The sequence below is a fragment of the Aedes aegypti genome, chromosome 2, assembly GCF_002204515.2.
Source record: "Aedes aegypti strain LVP_AGWG chromosome 2, AaegL5.0 Primary Assembly, whole genome shotgun sequence".
Taxonomy (NCBI): domain Eukaryota; kingdom Metazoa; phylum Arthropoda; class Insecta; order Diptera; family Culicidae; genus Aedes; species Aedes aegypti.
Genome location: NC_035108.1, coordinates 405775088 through 405793835, shown reverse-complemented (window position 1 = coordinate 405793835; position 18748 = coordinate 405775088). Strand labels below are relative to the sequence as shown.

Below are 18748 nucleotides of genomic sequence, written 5' to 3'. Positions count from 1 at the left end.
TGGGAGAAAAAACACCACCTGGAGGAGACGGAGTGCGAGGAGATGGAACAGCTGTGCTGGTCTCAAGAAACACGTAAGTTCTATCAGAAGCTCAACGCATCCCGCAACGGTATCGTGCCGCGAGTCGAAATGTGCAGGGATAAGGATGGTAGCATTTTGACGGTCGAGCGTGAGGCGATCGAGGTGGAAGCAGTAAACGAGTTCGTGGGAAGTTATCAAGCCGGCTTCGTTAACGGCCGATCGACAACGGACCTGATCTTTACTGTACGGCAAATCCTCCAAAAATGTCGTGAATACCAGGTCCCAACGCATTACCTTTTCATCGATTTCAAGGCGGTATACGATAGTGTCGACCACGTATAGCTATGGAAAATCATGGACGAGAACAGCTTTCCCGGGAAGCTCGCGAGACTGATAAGAGCGATGATGGAAGATGTGCAAAAATGTGTGAAGGTTTCAGGCGAACATTTCAGTTCGTTTGGATCCCGCCGGGGACTACGACAAGGTGATGGACTTTGGTGCCTGTTGTTCAATATTGCGCTAGAAGGTGTTATGCGGAGAGCCGGGCTCAACACTCGGAGTGCAATTTTTACGACATCCAGTCAATTTGTTTACTTCGCGGATGATACGGACATTGTCGGCCGAACATTTGAAAAGGTGACAAACCTGTATACCCGCCTGAAACGCGAGGCAGTAAAAGTTGGACTGGTGGTGAATGCGTCCAAGACAAAGTACATGCTAGCTGGTTGGGCCAAGCGCAACAGGGCTTGCCTAAATAGCAGTGTTACGATATACGGGGATTAGCGTTGGGCAATTTTGAATCGATGTTTGCATTCCGATTAATGTTTGGAGCACCTAAAATCGGGTGAATCGATTCTCTTCATTCGATTTTTTGATTCGATTCATTTTGTTGAAATCGTTAAATTTCTTAATAAGTTTGTGAAGAAGAAACCACAGTTTGAACTAGCCTTGAAGTAGTAAATCGGTTCGATTGATTTTCAAAACTGATTTGATTGAAATATGTTGAAATCGAACACAAATGCATTTGGTCTCATTTCAAACTTCATAAATTTCAATTTTCAACCGATTTGAATCGATTCAAAAACATCGATGCAAAGGATTCGATTAAATCGGTGAATCGATTTGACAGTTCAAATGTGAATCGATTCAGTAACATCGATGTTCTGGACAAATTTGCCCAACGCTAACGGGGATACGTTCGAGGTGGTTGACGAGTTTGTCTACCTTGGATCCTTGCTGACGGCTGACAATAACGTTAGCCGTGGAATACGAAGACACATCATCAGCGGAAGTCGGGCCTACTATGGCCTCCACAAGAAGCTGTGGTCAAAAAAGATTCACACCCGCATCAAATGTACTATGTACAAAACGCTCATAAGGCCGGTAGGGTGATGTGCTAGTATCCATCGTATTAAGCATTGATCAGTGATCAGTGTTGCCAAACAATTCTTTCTCAAAACGGCTTTAGCATTGTACAGTAACATTTTGATAAATCTTGATCTCCTTTTGAAAATAATGCAAAGAAAATGCATCTTACCGTATTCTCAATCCGTCGTATCGTTTTTAACTCCGTCGCAATCAGTTTCCAGATTCGTCTCACAACTTACGGCTCACTTTGATGTATTGAGTGGTCAAAACACAACATATCAACGCTATAATAAAATGTTTTACTAGAAAATATAGATCTACGGGCATCTCCCTCCATTCCTACAGCATGATGGAATATACTAATTTTCTTTAAAACTAATTGTTCCTCATCAAAATTCAGCCCAAACATATGAACACAATTCCTTTTGACCGTACAATTCTGGCATTTGCTCACAGTACAGCGAAAACAACACTATCAAAGGAACCGTATTTTTACGTCGAGCGTCGCGCACACATTGATGCGCACAAACTTTTTTTTCTCAGTACGACGGATTGAACTTTGTTTACATTCTCAATTATACGCGGCGGTTGATAAATTTCGTAAAATTTGGGGATTTATTGAAGTTTTACGGCGTGTGATTTGAATGAAATCCTTCAGTGAAGAAGTACGAAGGTTTTCCATAGTGAAAATAAGTGCCCAGCGATGTTAGTCACACAGGGGGCGGGAAGAAACTTGTGTTGGAAAGTGGTGTGACTGATGTCGATCGCTAAGCATTTCTATCAAATCGTGTTCGTCCATGCGATTTCGGTGAAAAAGTGTAAAGTGGATAATTGAACTGAAGTTATTCATCGAAATACAGTAGTTTCATTGCATTTTTGGTGTACAGGTGGACGAATCATAAAAGCTTTCACAATGAATGAATCTTTGTTGCAGGTAAGTTGGAATATCCGCCGTAGTGGAACATTTCAAGCTTGATACGACGAATAGTAGCTCTTATGACGAAGTAGAACGAAACCCTAGTCCTCTACCGGCATGAAACGTGAACGATGCTCGAGGAGGACTTGCAAGCACTTAGAGTCTTCGAACGTCGGGTGCTTAGGACGATCTTTGGCGGTGTGCAGGAAAATGGTGTGTGTCGGCGAAGGATGAACCACGAGCTCGCCCAACTCTACGGCGAACCCACACAGAAAAAAAAATTCAATGTGATGTAAACTGAAGTGTACTGTAAAAATAAATCATATTCGTGTGTTGCTACAGCATCATGTTAACTTAAATGAATATACATTCAATTTTCAATTGCAAATAGTTGAATATTACATGATCATGTAAATTTAAAGTGAAATCGATTGAAAAATAATGGATTGGTCGTTGAAATTTAGGTTTATTTTGATGCTCCAAATGTGTGCATGAAAATAAACTTAAATTTACAACATTTTTTAGCTTTGCAGTATCCCGAAGGTGGCCAAAGTTGGAAGGATACGATGGACAGGGCATGTTGCAAGAATGCCGGACAGCAACCCTGCAAAGATGGTGTTCGCTTCGGATCCGGTTGGTACAAGAAGACGTGGAGTGCAGCGAACTAGGAGGGGGATCAAGTGCGTAGCGATTTGGCGAGCGTGGGCAGAACCAAGGATGGAGAGATGCGGCCACGAACCGAGTACTGTGGCGTGAAATTGTTGATTCAGTGTTATCTGTCAAGATGTTAACTAAATAAATGAAATGAAACGGAAGACGCAGAGGATCATTGCCTACGTTCTGAGGTTTATCAAAAAATGCCGTAAGACTGATGAACGAAGCACTGCAATGAATCCAACGATCCCTGAATACAAGAAGCGACAAAACGATTTATCCAAGCCATTCAAAGAACCGAATTTCATGATGAAATCGATCGCCTTGATACAGGCGAAACATGTGAGCGATTCGCGATCTGAATCCCTTCTTGGAGGACGGATTACTTGGAGGTTGAAATAGTCAATGCAAATTGCCATACGAAGCGAAGCACCTATAGATCATCCCAAACAAGCACCCTGCAACAAGGAAGACTAATTGCTGCTGTACACCGCGAGTACTTACATGCAGGACCAAATAGCGCGATGGCGGCCTTACGAGAACTTTACTGGATTTTGAACGCCAGATCAATGATACGAAGCGTAACTAGAAACTACATCACTTTGCTTAAAACCGAACCCAAAGCTTGCAGAAAAATTCATGAAAGATTTGCCCTCTTATCGCTCACCGCTGTATCTACGTTGGAGAGTTGGAGTAGATTTTGCTAGGAAAGCAGATCCAGTGAAATGTAGCCACATTAGTGTATTTATCTGTATGGTATCGAAGGCAATGCACTTGGCGGTGGTGTAGAACCTATCCACTGAAGCAGTTTTAGCTGCACTACAATGATATGTTCCGATAAGAGGAGTTCCGGAGGAAGTTTACAGCGACAATTGAACGAATTTCATGAGCGTGAGATTAGAGCTACAAGAGTTATACGAGCTCTTCAAGTCTGACCTAACCAACGGAAAGCTATTACAATTCTGTCAAGTCAAGGAGAATAAATGGACTACGATCTCCTCTAACGCATCTTATTTTGGAGGGTTATGAAAGGCAGGTGTTTAAAGTTTTAAATCTGTGCTCAAGAAAATCTATCAATACGCCTCTCTGAGAATTATGGAATTTGCGACTTTACTTTGCCAAATTGATGCCATTCTCAATTCGAGACCCCATTTTTGCGCAATCCTCTGACCCCAATGACCCAAATGTTCTGACCCCATGACAGTTTATTATCAATAAACTTTTAAAGGCTATTCCTGAGTCTTGTCTTGATGAAATTCATCTAAACCGACTATCAAAATGGCAGCACATTCAGCTTCTTTGACAGCATTTTTGGAATCGCTGGTCGAAATAATATTTGGTAGAGCTTCAATGTCGTTCAAAATGGACGAAGAAGCACGTCAATGTAGTCCCTAACACCGTCGCACAGTGATGCGAGAGCGAAAAATAGTCGAAAAACTGACTTGTACTATTAATTCCCAAAATATGACACTTATGACACTAATCTTAAATTGAAGGTTTTTCAATCAAGTTTTGGTAAATCATAGACTCACAGACAAACAGACGTAACACTTAGAAAAAATCCCGATCAAAAGCATAGTCACGATGACATGTACGCCCAATGCTAAAATCGGTGTGTTTGGCCGATGGACCAACAGATGGCGGTAGTGTGTAAACGTCAAACGCGAACAAAAACGATGCGAGCGCTGCGGGTGGTGGATTGGCCACCTACCATATATTTGAATCGGCCGTTAAAAAGGTGGTCGATGGACATCGATGAGAGTGTGACGTCTGTTTGTCTGTGATAGACTCATCTTGCGCAAACTTGCGCAACATAGGTTTTCTGTCGTTTGACTAACCGGATTGAATGTGATAATTCGGAATACGGTAATATATTAATGAGTGTAATTAATATTTCTGTTTAGGTGCTAATCAAAAGGCACATTTGTTAAAAAATCATTTCATAATATACTAATATGACGATACTGAAAAATTCCATTTCAAACCATTCACTAGCTGGGCTCAAGTGCCGTATAGCTTGACGAAGCCAAAACACAAGTTGAAAACATAAAATTCTAATAAATTAGGAAATTACCTAAAAACGGTTTAATCATACAATGATGACAAATAGTTCCAAAACATGAACAATCTTGTCAATCAGAGTAAAGAAACTTTATAAGAATATGAGAAATCTATTTTAAGACTTTTTTCATCTTTTGTATGAAGGCGTCGTGCTCTTGAAAGAAGACAACGTGCTACCTCAACAGTAAAAATAGGGTCCCGATGATCTTACTCGAGTCGTTGATGTCCGTGACAGAAGCAATATTTTCGAGAAGCCAATCCACAAATTTGCGCCCCTGCTTATACTAGAGGGAAATCCAGTACATTCATCAGAAGCGAATCCTAAGGAATCATCAGTGTTCCCGGGTGGCAGCATGTTCAGTCCGCGGTGCAGCAAACTGAAGCAGAAGCGCATTCAACGGAAGCCCCACCCAACGGGAAACCATCGTCATCGTACGCATTCGTTGCAAAAGAAATGACAATAAACAATGTGTAGGTACCTGTTAGCGCGAGCATCAGTTTGGTGGCGCAGCTCAGAGAGAGCAGACAGAAGCAGTGAGAAGAAACGCAACAACACTGAAGAGAGGAGAAGTCGAGCCGGAGAGCCGAAACTGGCCGAAGAAAGTTGTGTGGAAGAAGTTATGTAGTAATTGAAAGTGAATGGATATAATGAAGAAGAAGGCTTGCGTGTAGCGTTTTCTCTCGAGCCAAAATTCCTTGGTCCACCAGTCGCCTGTGTATCGACCACAGACCTTTTCAGAGCTTAGAGTAAAAAAATATTTTCCTCGATTGATTGGAGTTCGTCGCTGCATGGTGGCAGTTTGCCTTCACCGATTTCTATGGGGACTGGGCGCTGATCGCCTGACACGCTGCATGAAGGCAGCTTGGTAGCCAGCAGTTTACAGTCCACTGCAACACGTCGCAACAATATTATTGATTTATTTCATTCTTTATCAGGCTAAAATGTGTGCAAGTTAAGGTCTTCCAAGAACTCCATGGAGTTTGGGCATATCATTCGACATGAGTTAATTGAGATCTATTCATCATTTCTATGTAGAAGAATAATTTACAATTATGGACCATAGAAGCTTGTCATATTTTGAAGAACCGTTTGGTTTGTCAAGAACACAGTTTTGGTAAGTAAGTGAGTATGAGAGGTCGTCTAGTTCATCCAAAAACATCCAGGAATGAATACCTTCAATCTACTGGTGTGATAAGTACTCTTTTGGTGGTTTTTAATATGGCAAAGACCCTTAACCATACATATAGGTCGAAAGAGCATGGTATTCATAAGTACCGATGTTCCTGGCCCTTAAAGAACTTAATAGAATACAGGTTTAAGATAAAGATGAATCGAGGCCAAACTTCAAATTTACAAGAGCACGGACACGAACACCCATTTGAGCTGAAAACTTAATCGATTGATCACCCCCACCTAGTGATCTATCGATTAAGTTTTTAGCTTGAACGGATGTTCAGTTCACCAGATTCGTGCTCTTGAAAATTGAAGGTTCGGCTTCGATTCATCTTCACCCTAAGGGCATACGAGTATAATGGTTGTATACTGATAATTTTAAATCACGGCATAACTCTTAACTTTTCATAAAACTAAACGGAAAATTATAATGATTTGTACGGATGGTTTTGTTTCTCCATAGAACATAGAACTCAGAATTTATAAGTGTAAAGTCTTTTAACCATTCCATAAGTGAACAGGTTATTGTTTTTATTTATATTATAACTTATTGTATTTAAAATTTGCTAAAAATTACGGTGTATTATTTTGGTTCTTGTTTGAAAATTTCTGGATCACTATGTTTGTTCAACGAATGATTATTGGATGACTGAAAACCACAACTTTAAATATTTTCATTAAACTTTGGAAAAACCATAAACCGGGCATAAATCTGAACTCGGTTTAATAATAATTCGGGTACACTTTTTTAATTCGTTGTATAAATAAATAATTTGTAAATGTTTATAATCACTGGCTAAAACCAAAAAGTCAAATGAAATTTAAAAATTCTAAACATGTTCCTAAATCTGTTCATAGCAGTTTCGTAAAACAATCAAACAATTTGGGGCGGCCTAAATTGAGAATGAATAAAAGGGATAATGTTAATCTTTTATTAGTAAGACTACGCAAGTAAATTAATATTTGCACATTTGGTTTTGTATAAGAAACACTATTTTCTAAAAAGCCTTGTAATTTCATTTGAATTTAAAAAAATTATGGCCTTTTCTGAACGAATTATACTGCACATAATTTTTCACACGACTCAACTTGCACTGGACTCATATACACTTTTTTCTCTCTCTATGTCTTGAGTGTAGCATAGCCAATGAGTTACATATAATCCTCATGAACCAAGTTTTACCAAGTAAGAGAAACATTATCATCAAGGTTGCGAAAGAGATAACTAATCAATAATTATAGAATCAAATTCTTCTCAAAAATAAGCACTTTCATGAAGCATATGAATGGATAACTCAACGATTTCCGTAATGTTTGTCAATTCATTACTACATAAATGAGAAGTTAAGAAGAACATGAATTTTCATAGAATCATTATAAAGGAAGAACTGTGATTTGGCCCGCAATATGCTGCAGTGTGAGCATCACTGTTCTATAGACAAAGATGGTTAGAATGAACCATCTTTGCCTTTAGAGAGTTTTTCATAAGCTGTTCTATAAATCTTGGTTAGGGTTATGTTAACACACTTGTGTTATCCCAGCGTTTTGCTTGTAATTTGGATTTCGGGCATCCCGATGTCTTTTGTCCACTATCTCATAAGTGCTGGCGCACAAAAAAGGATTACACCCACTTACCGTGCAATCATTCAGCAGAAACCAGTGCTTGTTCGAGCGTGACCCGATGTCATCTAGGTGTGCTATCGCTTCGTATCGGCCTCCCGAGTGCTGCAGCCATTCCTGGCAGGCCGTGAAGGCTCGATCCCGTGCCGCCCGCTCCCGAGGACTCCGATCCGGTGCTCCGATACCGCTGTCCAGAGCGGTGTACTGGTAGCGAACATTGTTCCTGGAAGAAACAAGCAGAAAGACCCAACGGGATTGCGTTAGTTATGGGAGGTTCAGTTTTGGCCGTGTACATTTATCCGGTTGTCGAAAACATTGTTGGAGGACAGGAAGTCAGAACATTGCATCACCAAAATCTAGCATTGTCTTCTAGAACCTAGAGGGCGGAAAAGTCGAAAAAATGTAGTTCTCTACATTTCACCCCCTTCTGCGGATATACCTACGTGGCACAAACGAGCGCGGAACGAGAACCATTCGGACAAGCTCAAGGGAGGGTCGTATCAATCCGGTCGAAAAATAGATTGCTTCCGGTCAGGCGGGAAAACAATCAAACGCATCGTTTAAAACGATGTTCTTCCTGATGATTTGCCATTTTCGTCCCGAAGCCATGCTGTCGCCGCCGCACATAAAAATGATAGTGACGATTGTGATTGTGGACGTCGTTGTAGGATTGCTATACATTGGAAACATACGTGTGGGTTTTGAAAATGGATTGCGAACGATTTCCTACATCGTGAGATAATTGTGGCTTCATTGGATTTTTTGTTGATCATAGAACTTACAGAATTATATTGCATCGGTTATTAAAAAAAATAATTTTGATTGATTTATTTTTATTTTTGACAGATTGGAAGTATACCGGTAACACTAATATGGGCATCCATTAATATGAGCCCTTTCCATTACAATTGTTAGTGGAAAAGAGTGACTATCAATCGTAACAAAATATACCATAATAGAGGAAAGAGGGTTTGAAAGAAACCAAAAAATAGCTTGCATAATTAAGAAACAGCCCATGCTTCATGTAATTTACTCAAATTGTTGCATTTCTCATATTTTGTGGATGCTAACCATCATGAGGTTTTTCGAAAATGTAGCTATTGGTAACCCTAATTTAGGTAGACATATCAATGCTTTGTTCATTCCAATTCTTAGTAGGGTATAATGCTCAATACCCTACTAAGAGTTGGAATGAACAAAGCATTGATATGTCTACCTAAATTAGGGTTACCAATAGCTACATTTTCGAAAAACCTCATGATGGTTAGCATCCACAAAATATGAAAAATGCAACAATTTGCACATCCATTGATCTTGGAGGAAGTAGTCATATATAAAAACAAACAAAACCCTATGATGCACCATGGAAACCAGAAGTGAACAGAACATATTCAAAGCACCCATAGGAAATAGCCTAATTCAAAATCAAATAAAATAAACTTCCATCTTAGTAATGTCAATTACGGCGCCGACCATGTACTTACGGTCATCAAGAATGGTAAGGAATGTTAGTGTGACGTCCATTGCTACTAGAGACCGAGATCACCTCCATGGTTTCTATAAGGTATCCATGGAGAACTCGAAGGTGAAATTTTAGGAATAATCGAAAAATTCATGGAAGAACCTGAAGAATTCTTTCTTCATGAATCCAAGATAGGATCCCAAGGAGAAATTTTTGAAGACGTTTTTAGAGCAATTTTCAAAATAAAAAATACTTATGGAATCTCTGAAGAAATTATCGAAGAACATGGAAAAATGTATCTGGAGAAATCCCCAAATAAGTTCCTGGAAAACAATCTGGACGAAGCTTCGGAGAAATTGTAGGAAAAAATCCCTAGGGTATCTCAGGCGAAATCCTAGGAAATTTTAACTTAGCAGCAGGCATTGTAGAATCCGTTCTCATTTTGAAGCACGATAAAAGCAAGCGAAGAAAAATATTCCGTCAGTATCGTTCAATGATCGGCAATGTATCGCAAGTTGTAACAAGCTCCATAATTAACAGCACTAACAGCAGCGAACGAGAGCCCCAAAGAGAGAGAGATATTAAAACCCTTTTTTCTCTCTTTTTTTACCATTGGGGATAGGTGTTGTAATTTACTGGCATGATAATCAGTCTCCTAATATCCGATAGCAATAGTGTTCCCCCGGTTTGCAGCTTATTTACATGGATTTTATCATGAACTGTTATCCCTCTAATCTAATCAGAGTTGTAACAGAAGATGATATACAAAGGCTCTCAGGATGTGTTGTGGATCATTATTGTTACAGAGAGCGATAAATAAGAAATATTCCTAATTTTTTTTCAGAATTCAATCCCTGTTTAGCAATTATTCTCAAGAAAACATGTAGATCAATCTCTACAGGGATGCCTGGAATAGTGTAGGTTTATTTTTGGAAAATGTATGGAAAATTTGCATCCTTTTTGTACATACTTAGAATGGCCGGATCCTATTCTGAACACTTCTGATTCACTTGACAGTAAGGTTTTTCAAAGCTTTTAAGCTTATTTTTGGCCTCAATTTGATTCGTATTGAATTGCTTTTTATTGAATAGTTACAGACAATTTAACCGGTAAAACCCTCGCATGCCAAAATTAATCATGAAATGTCCGTGTTGCTCATTACCCTATATAAATTTATTCAATCTACATAAATAAAAAAGGAAAAATGTTTGAATGCCACCAAATGGCTTGAAAACGAGCTATCGGATTTTGAACACTCTTCCATAGTTTTGTTCTTTAATTGTTCCGACTTGTTTGTGTATTAAAAGCACATGATATTGAACGGAAAAGTCGAAAAGAACAAAGTTAAAAGAACTGTCATTTTGTACGGAACGTTTCCTTGCGTTTTCAACAGCCTTTTTGATGGCAAGACAAAGTTTGTTGGAACCAGTAGTAAATAATAAAAAATACTAAACTCCTAACTAAACTACAATTTCTTTAAATATTCCTCTCCGATTTCACCAGAAGTTATTCGAAGAATTGTAGATTTATTGTATAAACATCTAAAACAATGTAGTAGAAAGCTAGAAATCCTTCAGAGTTTCTGGAAGGAATTCGTACACAGATTTCTATACATACTCTTCTGGAAGGTCTACGATAAGTTTTGAAAGCCCTCTTACTTTATGGGCTACAGATTCAACGTAGCTGTGAATCTACGCCGAATGGATAATTCTGTTTCACTGGACTTCGTCCTGAACCAATTGCTTCAAGTTGAGTGCACTTAAGCCTTCCTCAACTGCAAAAAGCCATCGTGTGCGCGGCCTACTATGATGCCGACGGCTGCGTCCGGATTCTCACGTGAATTTTATTTTTGCTTGTCGTTCTTCCGGCATTTGTACTTCGTGGCCAGCCCAACACAGCCAGCCATGTTTTATGAACTTGATAATAGCGACTTCTCTATATACTTGGTACAATTCATGACTTATGTGGCACCGCCAGATGCCATTTTCTTCTCGTACCGTCGAGTATTGTCCACAGTACTTTCACAAAATTCAAACGTTTTCCGGTCAACCTATTTAAACGTCCAGGATTCATGGCCGCTTGGGGATCTGCACAAAAATCATCCTCTCTCTTACACTCTCCCATGAAAATAGTAAATAAAAAGGCCAGTCAAACGTCAAAATTCTATAAAAAAATCAAAACAGTGCAAAGCCTCATAGAGTAACCGAAAGGATTACTGTATACATATAGTGCGAATTTTATCTTTATCTTGTTACATTTAAAACTCAATGTCCCATATAATTAAATCCAATATTATACTATTGAATGTTTAGGAGTTAGGACCTGGTAAATTTATTAATAAAAACTTTGTGTTCCGTAGTACCGAAAACGTCCGACAGAACACAATTTCCCAAAAACGCAAAAATGTCATCCTTCGGGTGTCGTCTGCCGTGAGTGAGTGTGAATGACGGTGGATAATTTTACTTAGCATTTACTCTCAGAAAAACACATGTATAAATCTTTATACGGAATCCTTTTCATTATTTTTGGACAATGCAAGGTGTTTTCCGAAGAAATAGTTGGAGGAATATTGAAATTATTGGAAGTTTTTATATTAATCTCCAGAAAAAATCTTACTTGAATCTCTAAAAAAACAATGATGAAACCTTGTCGAATGCATAAAGGTATATTTAGTGTTTTTTTCCTGACCAGATTCTCTGGAGGAATTCCTATAGGAGTCTTCTGGAGAAGAAGTCCTAAAAAAATATCCAAAAATTCAAAGGTCATTAGGAAAAATCCTGAAAAATATTTCCTCAATACTTTCCTGATGAAATCACAGAGATATATTTTGTAGTATTTATAAAGAGTTCATTAGGAAACTACTGAAAGGATCCCTGAAAAATGAATTGAAGGAATGCTTCAAAGTGTTTCCATGGATCATTTCCTGAATGAACACCTGATTCCTGTATAACGCACATTTTTTAAGTAAATAAATTTATTAGAAGAAATCTTCGAGAAACAAATATATGAAATATATTGTGAAGTTTATGAAAAAATGCTCTTGAAATTCCTGAAGAATTACTTGTCTAAGGAACCGTACTGGTAATTCATGTCTGAGAATCCTGAAAGGGATCTTTTTCATAGGCTAAAATGTTTGGAGACATTCTGGAGGTATTATAGAAAATCTAGACACAATTTTGGAATTATTTCTGCAGCCATAAGGTTAGGGAGCTGTAGGTATAAGTAGGTAACTGAAAAAATTCACCCTCAACAGTTAGAGCTGACTTTTTTACTCGGTGATTAATGATAGAATTATCAAGAATTAGTCGAAGTGCGCTCGGTATGACTGGGAGGTTTGCAACTGTTGGTTCGTCCTTGTCACATGTTACTCTAGTCACATGTTATCCAACGCTTGAAAATCTAAAATGAATGAATATACATACGTCATTATCAACATATGAATTTCGAAATAGTGGTGACAAACTATTAGCGTGTCAAAAATACTTTTTAAATAAACACGGTATGTTTTTTTTCGTTAAAATCAATCACAGCAATGAATGATAGTGGTGAATCAATTTCAAGCTTCAAACCCCTATTCTGCAGGCTACACTCTCGCTGTCGTAATGGATTATAAAAGTTGGGGACAGTAGCAGCGCTTCCTCGATCTGCTTTCAATCCATTTAATGGCATAATAAAATGAAACTTTTCTGGGATACGTTTCACTTGGGTAGAGCAGGAATGGTTGGAATCAAATTGAGACTTTTTTCCTGACGCATTGTATAAAGAGAATCGTCTCCTATTCTTGGCACTTTAAATTCACTTTGGCACACAGTAGGGTTTTCAAAGTTACTGTGCTTATGCTTGGCCACAATTTGCGGTGTATGGAAAGGCTCTTATTGCCAAATTTCAAGCCATTCGGCCAGAGCAAAACCCTCAATGCTAAAGTGAATCATGAAGATGCCCATGTAGCTCTTTACCCTATGGAGCAAGCTTTGCAGCTCATGTGGCGTCTGGTAGTTACGATCGTAAATGTGACGTAAGTTTTACCGTCAACTTTCTGTAAATCACAGAGTGACCGCAGCAATGTCCTATTTATATCAAAAGAATGTTAAGTTTAACCATCGTCTACGAGACTGATACCAAAGCGTGTCTTGTGCTTTATCCACAAAATTATATGAAACACTGTTGCTTACGTCATTTATGCAATCGTCACCAGCAAAGGATTCAGCTGTTTGTGTAGGGATTTGAAAAAATCTGTAATTTTATTGTTAGGGATTTTGCAGGGACAAGCGAAGGTGAATCGAGGAAATGTGGAGCCACTCAGCATCGTTTGACCTAGTTGATTTTGCCGAGTTTCGCTAGTTTATGACATTCGCCATTGGATAGCATATGGATGCGGTCAGCATTTGCTTGCAAATGTGAAATTTTTGGAGAATATTTCGACTTGTAAAAAATGTCCATAATATAAAAAAAAACATCGAATAGTTCAGATGCAAGCAAACTCTGGTAGATATTCCGCAACATTTAAACAAACTGATATCAGTGAAACCTTTCATATATAATTAATTATATATTATATATTCACTTCTATACTATCCAATTGCAATTGCTATTGCCGCTTGAATATTCTTGGATTTGATATGCTTTGGAAAATAGAATCTTGACCTGATTAATACAAAATGAAACATGATTCAGGACTTTAGAACTAGATTTACAACATTTAATCCAACTCTAATATTATCCGTATGCATTCATTCCGACAATGAACTATAATTTCACAATTTGTTTCGTAACTGCATGCCATTAAATCGTCTGTGTCTATCTTGCTCGCCGCCATGTAAATTAATTGCAGTTTACTTTAGAATGCAGATACACATCCCATCCGAGTGAAGGCAACATCCGCATTAAGCATCGTCTGGGCGTACGGTGCCCATAATTTCCGCCCTATTACCATAAATGAGACCGTAATCACCTCGACAATCATTTCTTCAGCCTCAGCCGGTTTCTTTTGATACATCATTGTGCTTAGAGTCGTGCTCATCTTCAACAGTGTCATCATCGTCATCATCCTCGTCATAGTCATCTTCCCTCATCTTCGTCTAGAAACATCGTTCCTTATCAGCCACGTTCAGTGTGAACAGCTTGTCGAAGGGACATAGGAGGAAAAATGCCCTTTTCTGGTTTCTTTCCTGCGTCGGTTGTGATTAAGAATGCAAATTTGCATCAACTTATCTTCCATCTTCTTGGAACACTGTTATTAATGGAAAGGAAATTCAACAGAAACGCTGTTACCAGTGTTTCAAATCGTTGCAAAATTTCCATTTAGTGCACATTTCCAAACAAATGGAAGTTCTGGAAATTGTAAAAAAAAATCAAATTTAGCAAAGACATGTGTTTATTTATGTTGCAAATTATGATCAATAGTACAATAGACCATATGCATGCAATAACCACGTTTTTTTTGGGATTTTTTGGAAAATTTGGCAAATAAATTATCTTCTCTGTAATACCTCATCAGATGTGGAAGTCATGTATGCAGAATTGGTGTTGGCCATTCTAACAACATGTCCTACCTATCCTATTCTTCTAGTTTGTGCGTGGTGGGTCCAGTTAACGGTTTGGAACATTTCCGGTTAGAAGGATTGCTGAATCGATCGTTGACCAGTAGTAAGCTCAAAATCAAACAAAGTTCCCTGCGGTATATGACCGCAATTTATACATACAATCTGAGGAAACGTAAAGAATTTGGTACAAAATTGCTTCAGAATTGTATTTCGAGAAAAACTGCAGAATTCTTTTGAAGGTTTGAATTTCCAGACATATTTATTTAAACACTAGCAGTGTTGATAGACTCGAATGTTAATCAATACGCTCTCCCGTGAGAGCAAACTCATTAGAGATCTGCTACGCAAATCTCACGCTTGATATTTTGATGCAAAATCAACTCAATCAACTCAAACCGTAAAAAATGATTCAGTCGCAAAACCCGGCCAAAACTCATGAAACCCGAATGTTGTTGTTTACGTTAGAAAGGATTACTATAATTTTACCAGACTAACAAGAAATTATTGCCGTTTGTGAGTAAACTGTGGAAATACGAGACAATGAGTGAAAAATGTGACTTTTTGACTGCTGAGTTGCGTGATTGACAACTCATGCATGAAAAATCTCAAGCGTGAGTTGTGAGAAATTGAGTTTTTCACAACACTGAACACTAGTAGTCCCGGCAAATGTCGTCTTGCCATCAAGTAGGCTGTTGAAAAATGGTATGCAATCCCCACACAAAATGGCAGATTTTTATTTTCCTTTTTTCGACTATTGCGGAGACTTTCTCATATTTTCTGTCGTTCGAACCTCCCTGCACTTATACATTGAGGTTGCCTGTTAGTCCCAAGCAGTCATATGGTTGGTTCCTTGTGTAAGTTTAACTGATCTGGCGATACTGGAGTAGCAACCACGGGCAGCCAATCAAGCTCACACACTTAATCTGTTCGGTAAAAATTACTGGGTTTTTGCACTACCGAGAAAGTCAGTAAACTAAAAAAAAAATGTTAAAAATCGAAAAACATGAATTTTTATTTGAAATTTTGCGGTGGGCTATATTTTAATACCAATTACCAATGAAAAATAAAAACTGGCGATATTTGCCATTCAATCATGCATGACGATAATTTACATTTTACTGACTTTTTGGGTAATTCAAAAACCCAGTAAAAGTTTACCGACCCCAGTAATCTAATCTGAGTGTGCAAGCTTAAACCGAATTTTCAGCATTGTTTACCAGACTTTTTTCACATCGGGGTCGATCAAATATGCTATGAATAACGTTTGGAATAACTGAATTATTTATTCTTGCGGAGGAAAATCATTCTTCCAAGAAATCGACGTTTTGACCCGTCGACGTTTTGTGCTTTTGACATTATAGCAGTCGACGTTACGGAATTTGACGTTTCGTCACTCAACCTATATTTTAGACGTTTTGTCCCTTCGAAGTTTTGTCCTTTCGACGTTTCATTTTTCGGTGTTTTGTCACTCAACCCAGGTCGGCTTAGGGCAAAATGCCGAAAGACAAAACATTGAAAGACAGAACGTCGAATGCCAAAAGGTGGAATCCCAAAACGTCGAAAGGGATAAAACCTAGAAAGTAGTAACATTGCAACAGCGATTTGGGATTGTTTCCAGATTTCTTTTTTCACAATGTCATCGTGGTTAAAAAAAGCGCTTGGAACGTGATGAGTTGTTTATTCTTTCGAAAGAGAATCATTCTTCCATGAAATTTTCTTTTGACATGTTGTCCTTAAACCAAAGTGTACCAAAGTGTACTGACAGAAGAATACTGAGAAATTGACGTTTAAATTTTGGCGTAATTCCTGTATGTATTGAAGTAAATTCCTGCATAAATTGGTGATGACATTACAGATAAATTGTTAAAGAAATCATTGAAAGAGTTTCTTACCGAAGCTTTAAATAAATTCTGATGATATATTGAGAGAAGTTCTAATTTACAAGCAGCATAGTATCTGCAGAAACTAAGAATCACTAGTAAGACAAGCAAAAACCTTCTGGTGTCATTTCTAGCCTAAATTTCTAGTCAAATTTCTAAAAATCCTTCAGAACTGTCTATAAAAATACCATTATCCTTACACGGGTAGAAATCAGAACCCAAAAACAAGATTATGACTCATGATATCATGATTCCAGCGTGTTTTCGTCTTATGAAAATACACCATGATTTGGACTCATGATATCATGAGTCAGATTGCCGTAACGCAACACACGCGTTAGGTTTTTGTAGCTGATTGCTCGGAATCATGATTCAAATTCCAAAAATGCTGAGCCGCGCATCCGTTTATGATCGAGAAAAATAAAAAAAATGTAAAAACAGCATACATCAAGATTCGATCCAAGAACCTTCCGATTGTGAGTCGCGTACTCTACCACTCAACCGCTTTGTCATCTTGAAATGTGAGTGATCGATACGAATGTGATGAGGCAAAGTGCGCCGCTTAGTGTTTTCATACTGGATGTTACGCTTATGAGGAATCATGATTATGACTCCAGGAACCATGATTTGTGATCCTGATATCATGACCTAACCAATTTATGAATTTCATGATTTGTAAATCATGGTGTGGAGATCAGATTTTTATCCGTGTAAGAACTAATAAATTTTAAAACAAAGTCAAACACCGAAACATTGACTACCAGAAAGAGCTCTGTGCTGTAAATTGGTCACCACCAGCTTGCTAAAGGACACCCGTACCAAAATTTATGTCAGCTACCGATAAAACTACTTCAACCGATGAATGGTTGCCGCATATACAAGTATAGGATTGCTTTGCGGTCTTCGGCAATATTGTTCACCGTAGAAATACCAATCGAGATCTGTGTTCAGAATTTTTATAGAGGACAATGGGCGATCTCTGGCAATTTTTCTTTGTAAAAGTAAGTTTTCCCATAGCAAATTTCATACAAACTTGGAACGGCTGGCGCTAAAATATAGTTTCTCCGATCTAGCTGAAATTTTGCACAGTTGTTATGGGACCTGAATGCAATCCAAAAAGTGGACTGGAGCGAGAATCTAAATTTTTCATATAACCGTGTCCCAGGCTAGTGATCATGGTATATTCCATAAATGGAGACGCACGGTGGTTCAATCAGTAATTGAGTATCTTAGAGTAAATTATAGTTTTGATGTTCACCTATATTGAATATAGATCCACGTAGGTCCACGCAAATGAAATTAATCGAAAACTTTGATCACGCAATAAGTTTACTCGATGACATAATGCCAATAACAACATAGAAACGACACAATCACCTGGATTAGATGGACACATATGAAACGCTTCCGTATATCCACAAACAAAACAGTAGAAACGGTAGAGAAGATATTGATTGACGGTACAGAAGATAAGGCGAAGATGAGAAGGGAAAGAAATCGAAGACAGAGTCGGGCCATTGGAAGCGTGTTGGAAAGAAAGTTTCTGGCGCAAAGACAATGGTTGGCAAGAATATTGATACCAAGGGGAAGATAAACACGTAAAATGTCCAACGAACAACATAATAGTCTAATATTCACATACACACAACGTTTTGTTGCACCATCAATGGCAGTAGCAAAAGTCTGATGCTAGGAAGCTAGGAGAATGTTGCAAGGGGGCGGGATTGGACACATCCGGTTCAGCTCTCCTGGCTGAGAAGACCGTCTAACTGTATTGCCGGCTCTGGGATGCGACGGCGCTGATCTACGCATTTGTGTAACGGATGTTCCGCTTGGGTATATCGTGTTGCTCGTTCAATTTAGGAGGATGGCTGACTGGGTAAATATGGTGTCACAATGAGTCTGTATGGCTTGGACTAATATGTGCGAAGAAAGAGCTCTAGCAATTAACTCGGAACAACAACAATCATGTTACAGTATACAATAATGTGGAATGAAAAACGGTAGTAAAATGGTTTTTCTAGAGTAGATATATGTATATATATATAT

General features: G+C 38.4%; 1 protein-coding gene across 4 annotated transcripts in view; it reads right to left on the bottom strand.

Moving 5' to 3' along the window:
* The window catches only part of LOC5575842, a 165260-nt gene that overhangs the window by 40367 nt on the left and 106145 nt on the right, over positions 1 to 18748 (bottom strand). For all 4 annotated transcript variants that reach the window (XM_021847254.1, XM_021847251.1, XM_021847253.1 and 1 more), the window contains one exon: positions 7830 to 8037. In XM_021847254.1, coding sequence (XP_021702946.1) covers positions 7830 to 8037 — 208 coding nt within the window. The remainder of the gene's footprint in view (positions 1 to 7829; positions 8038 to 18748) is intronic.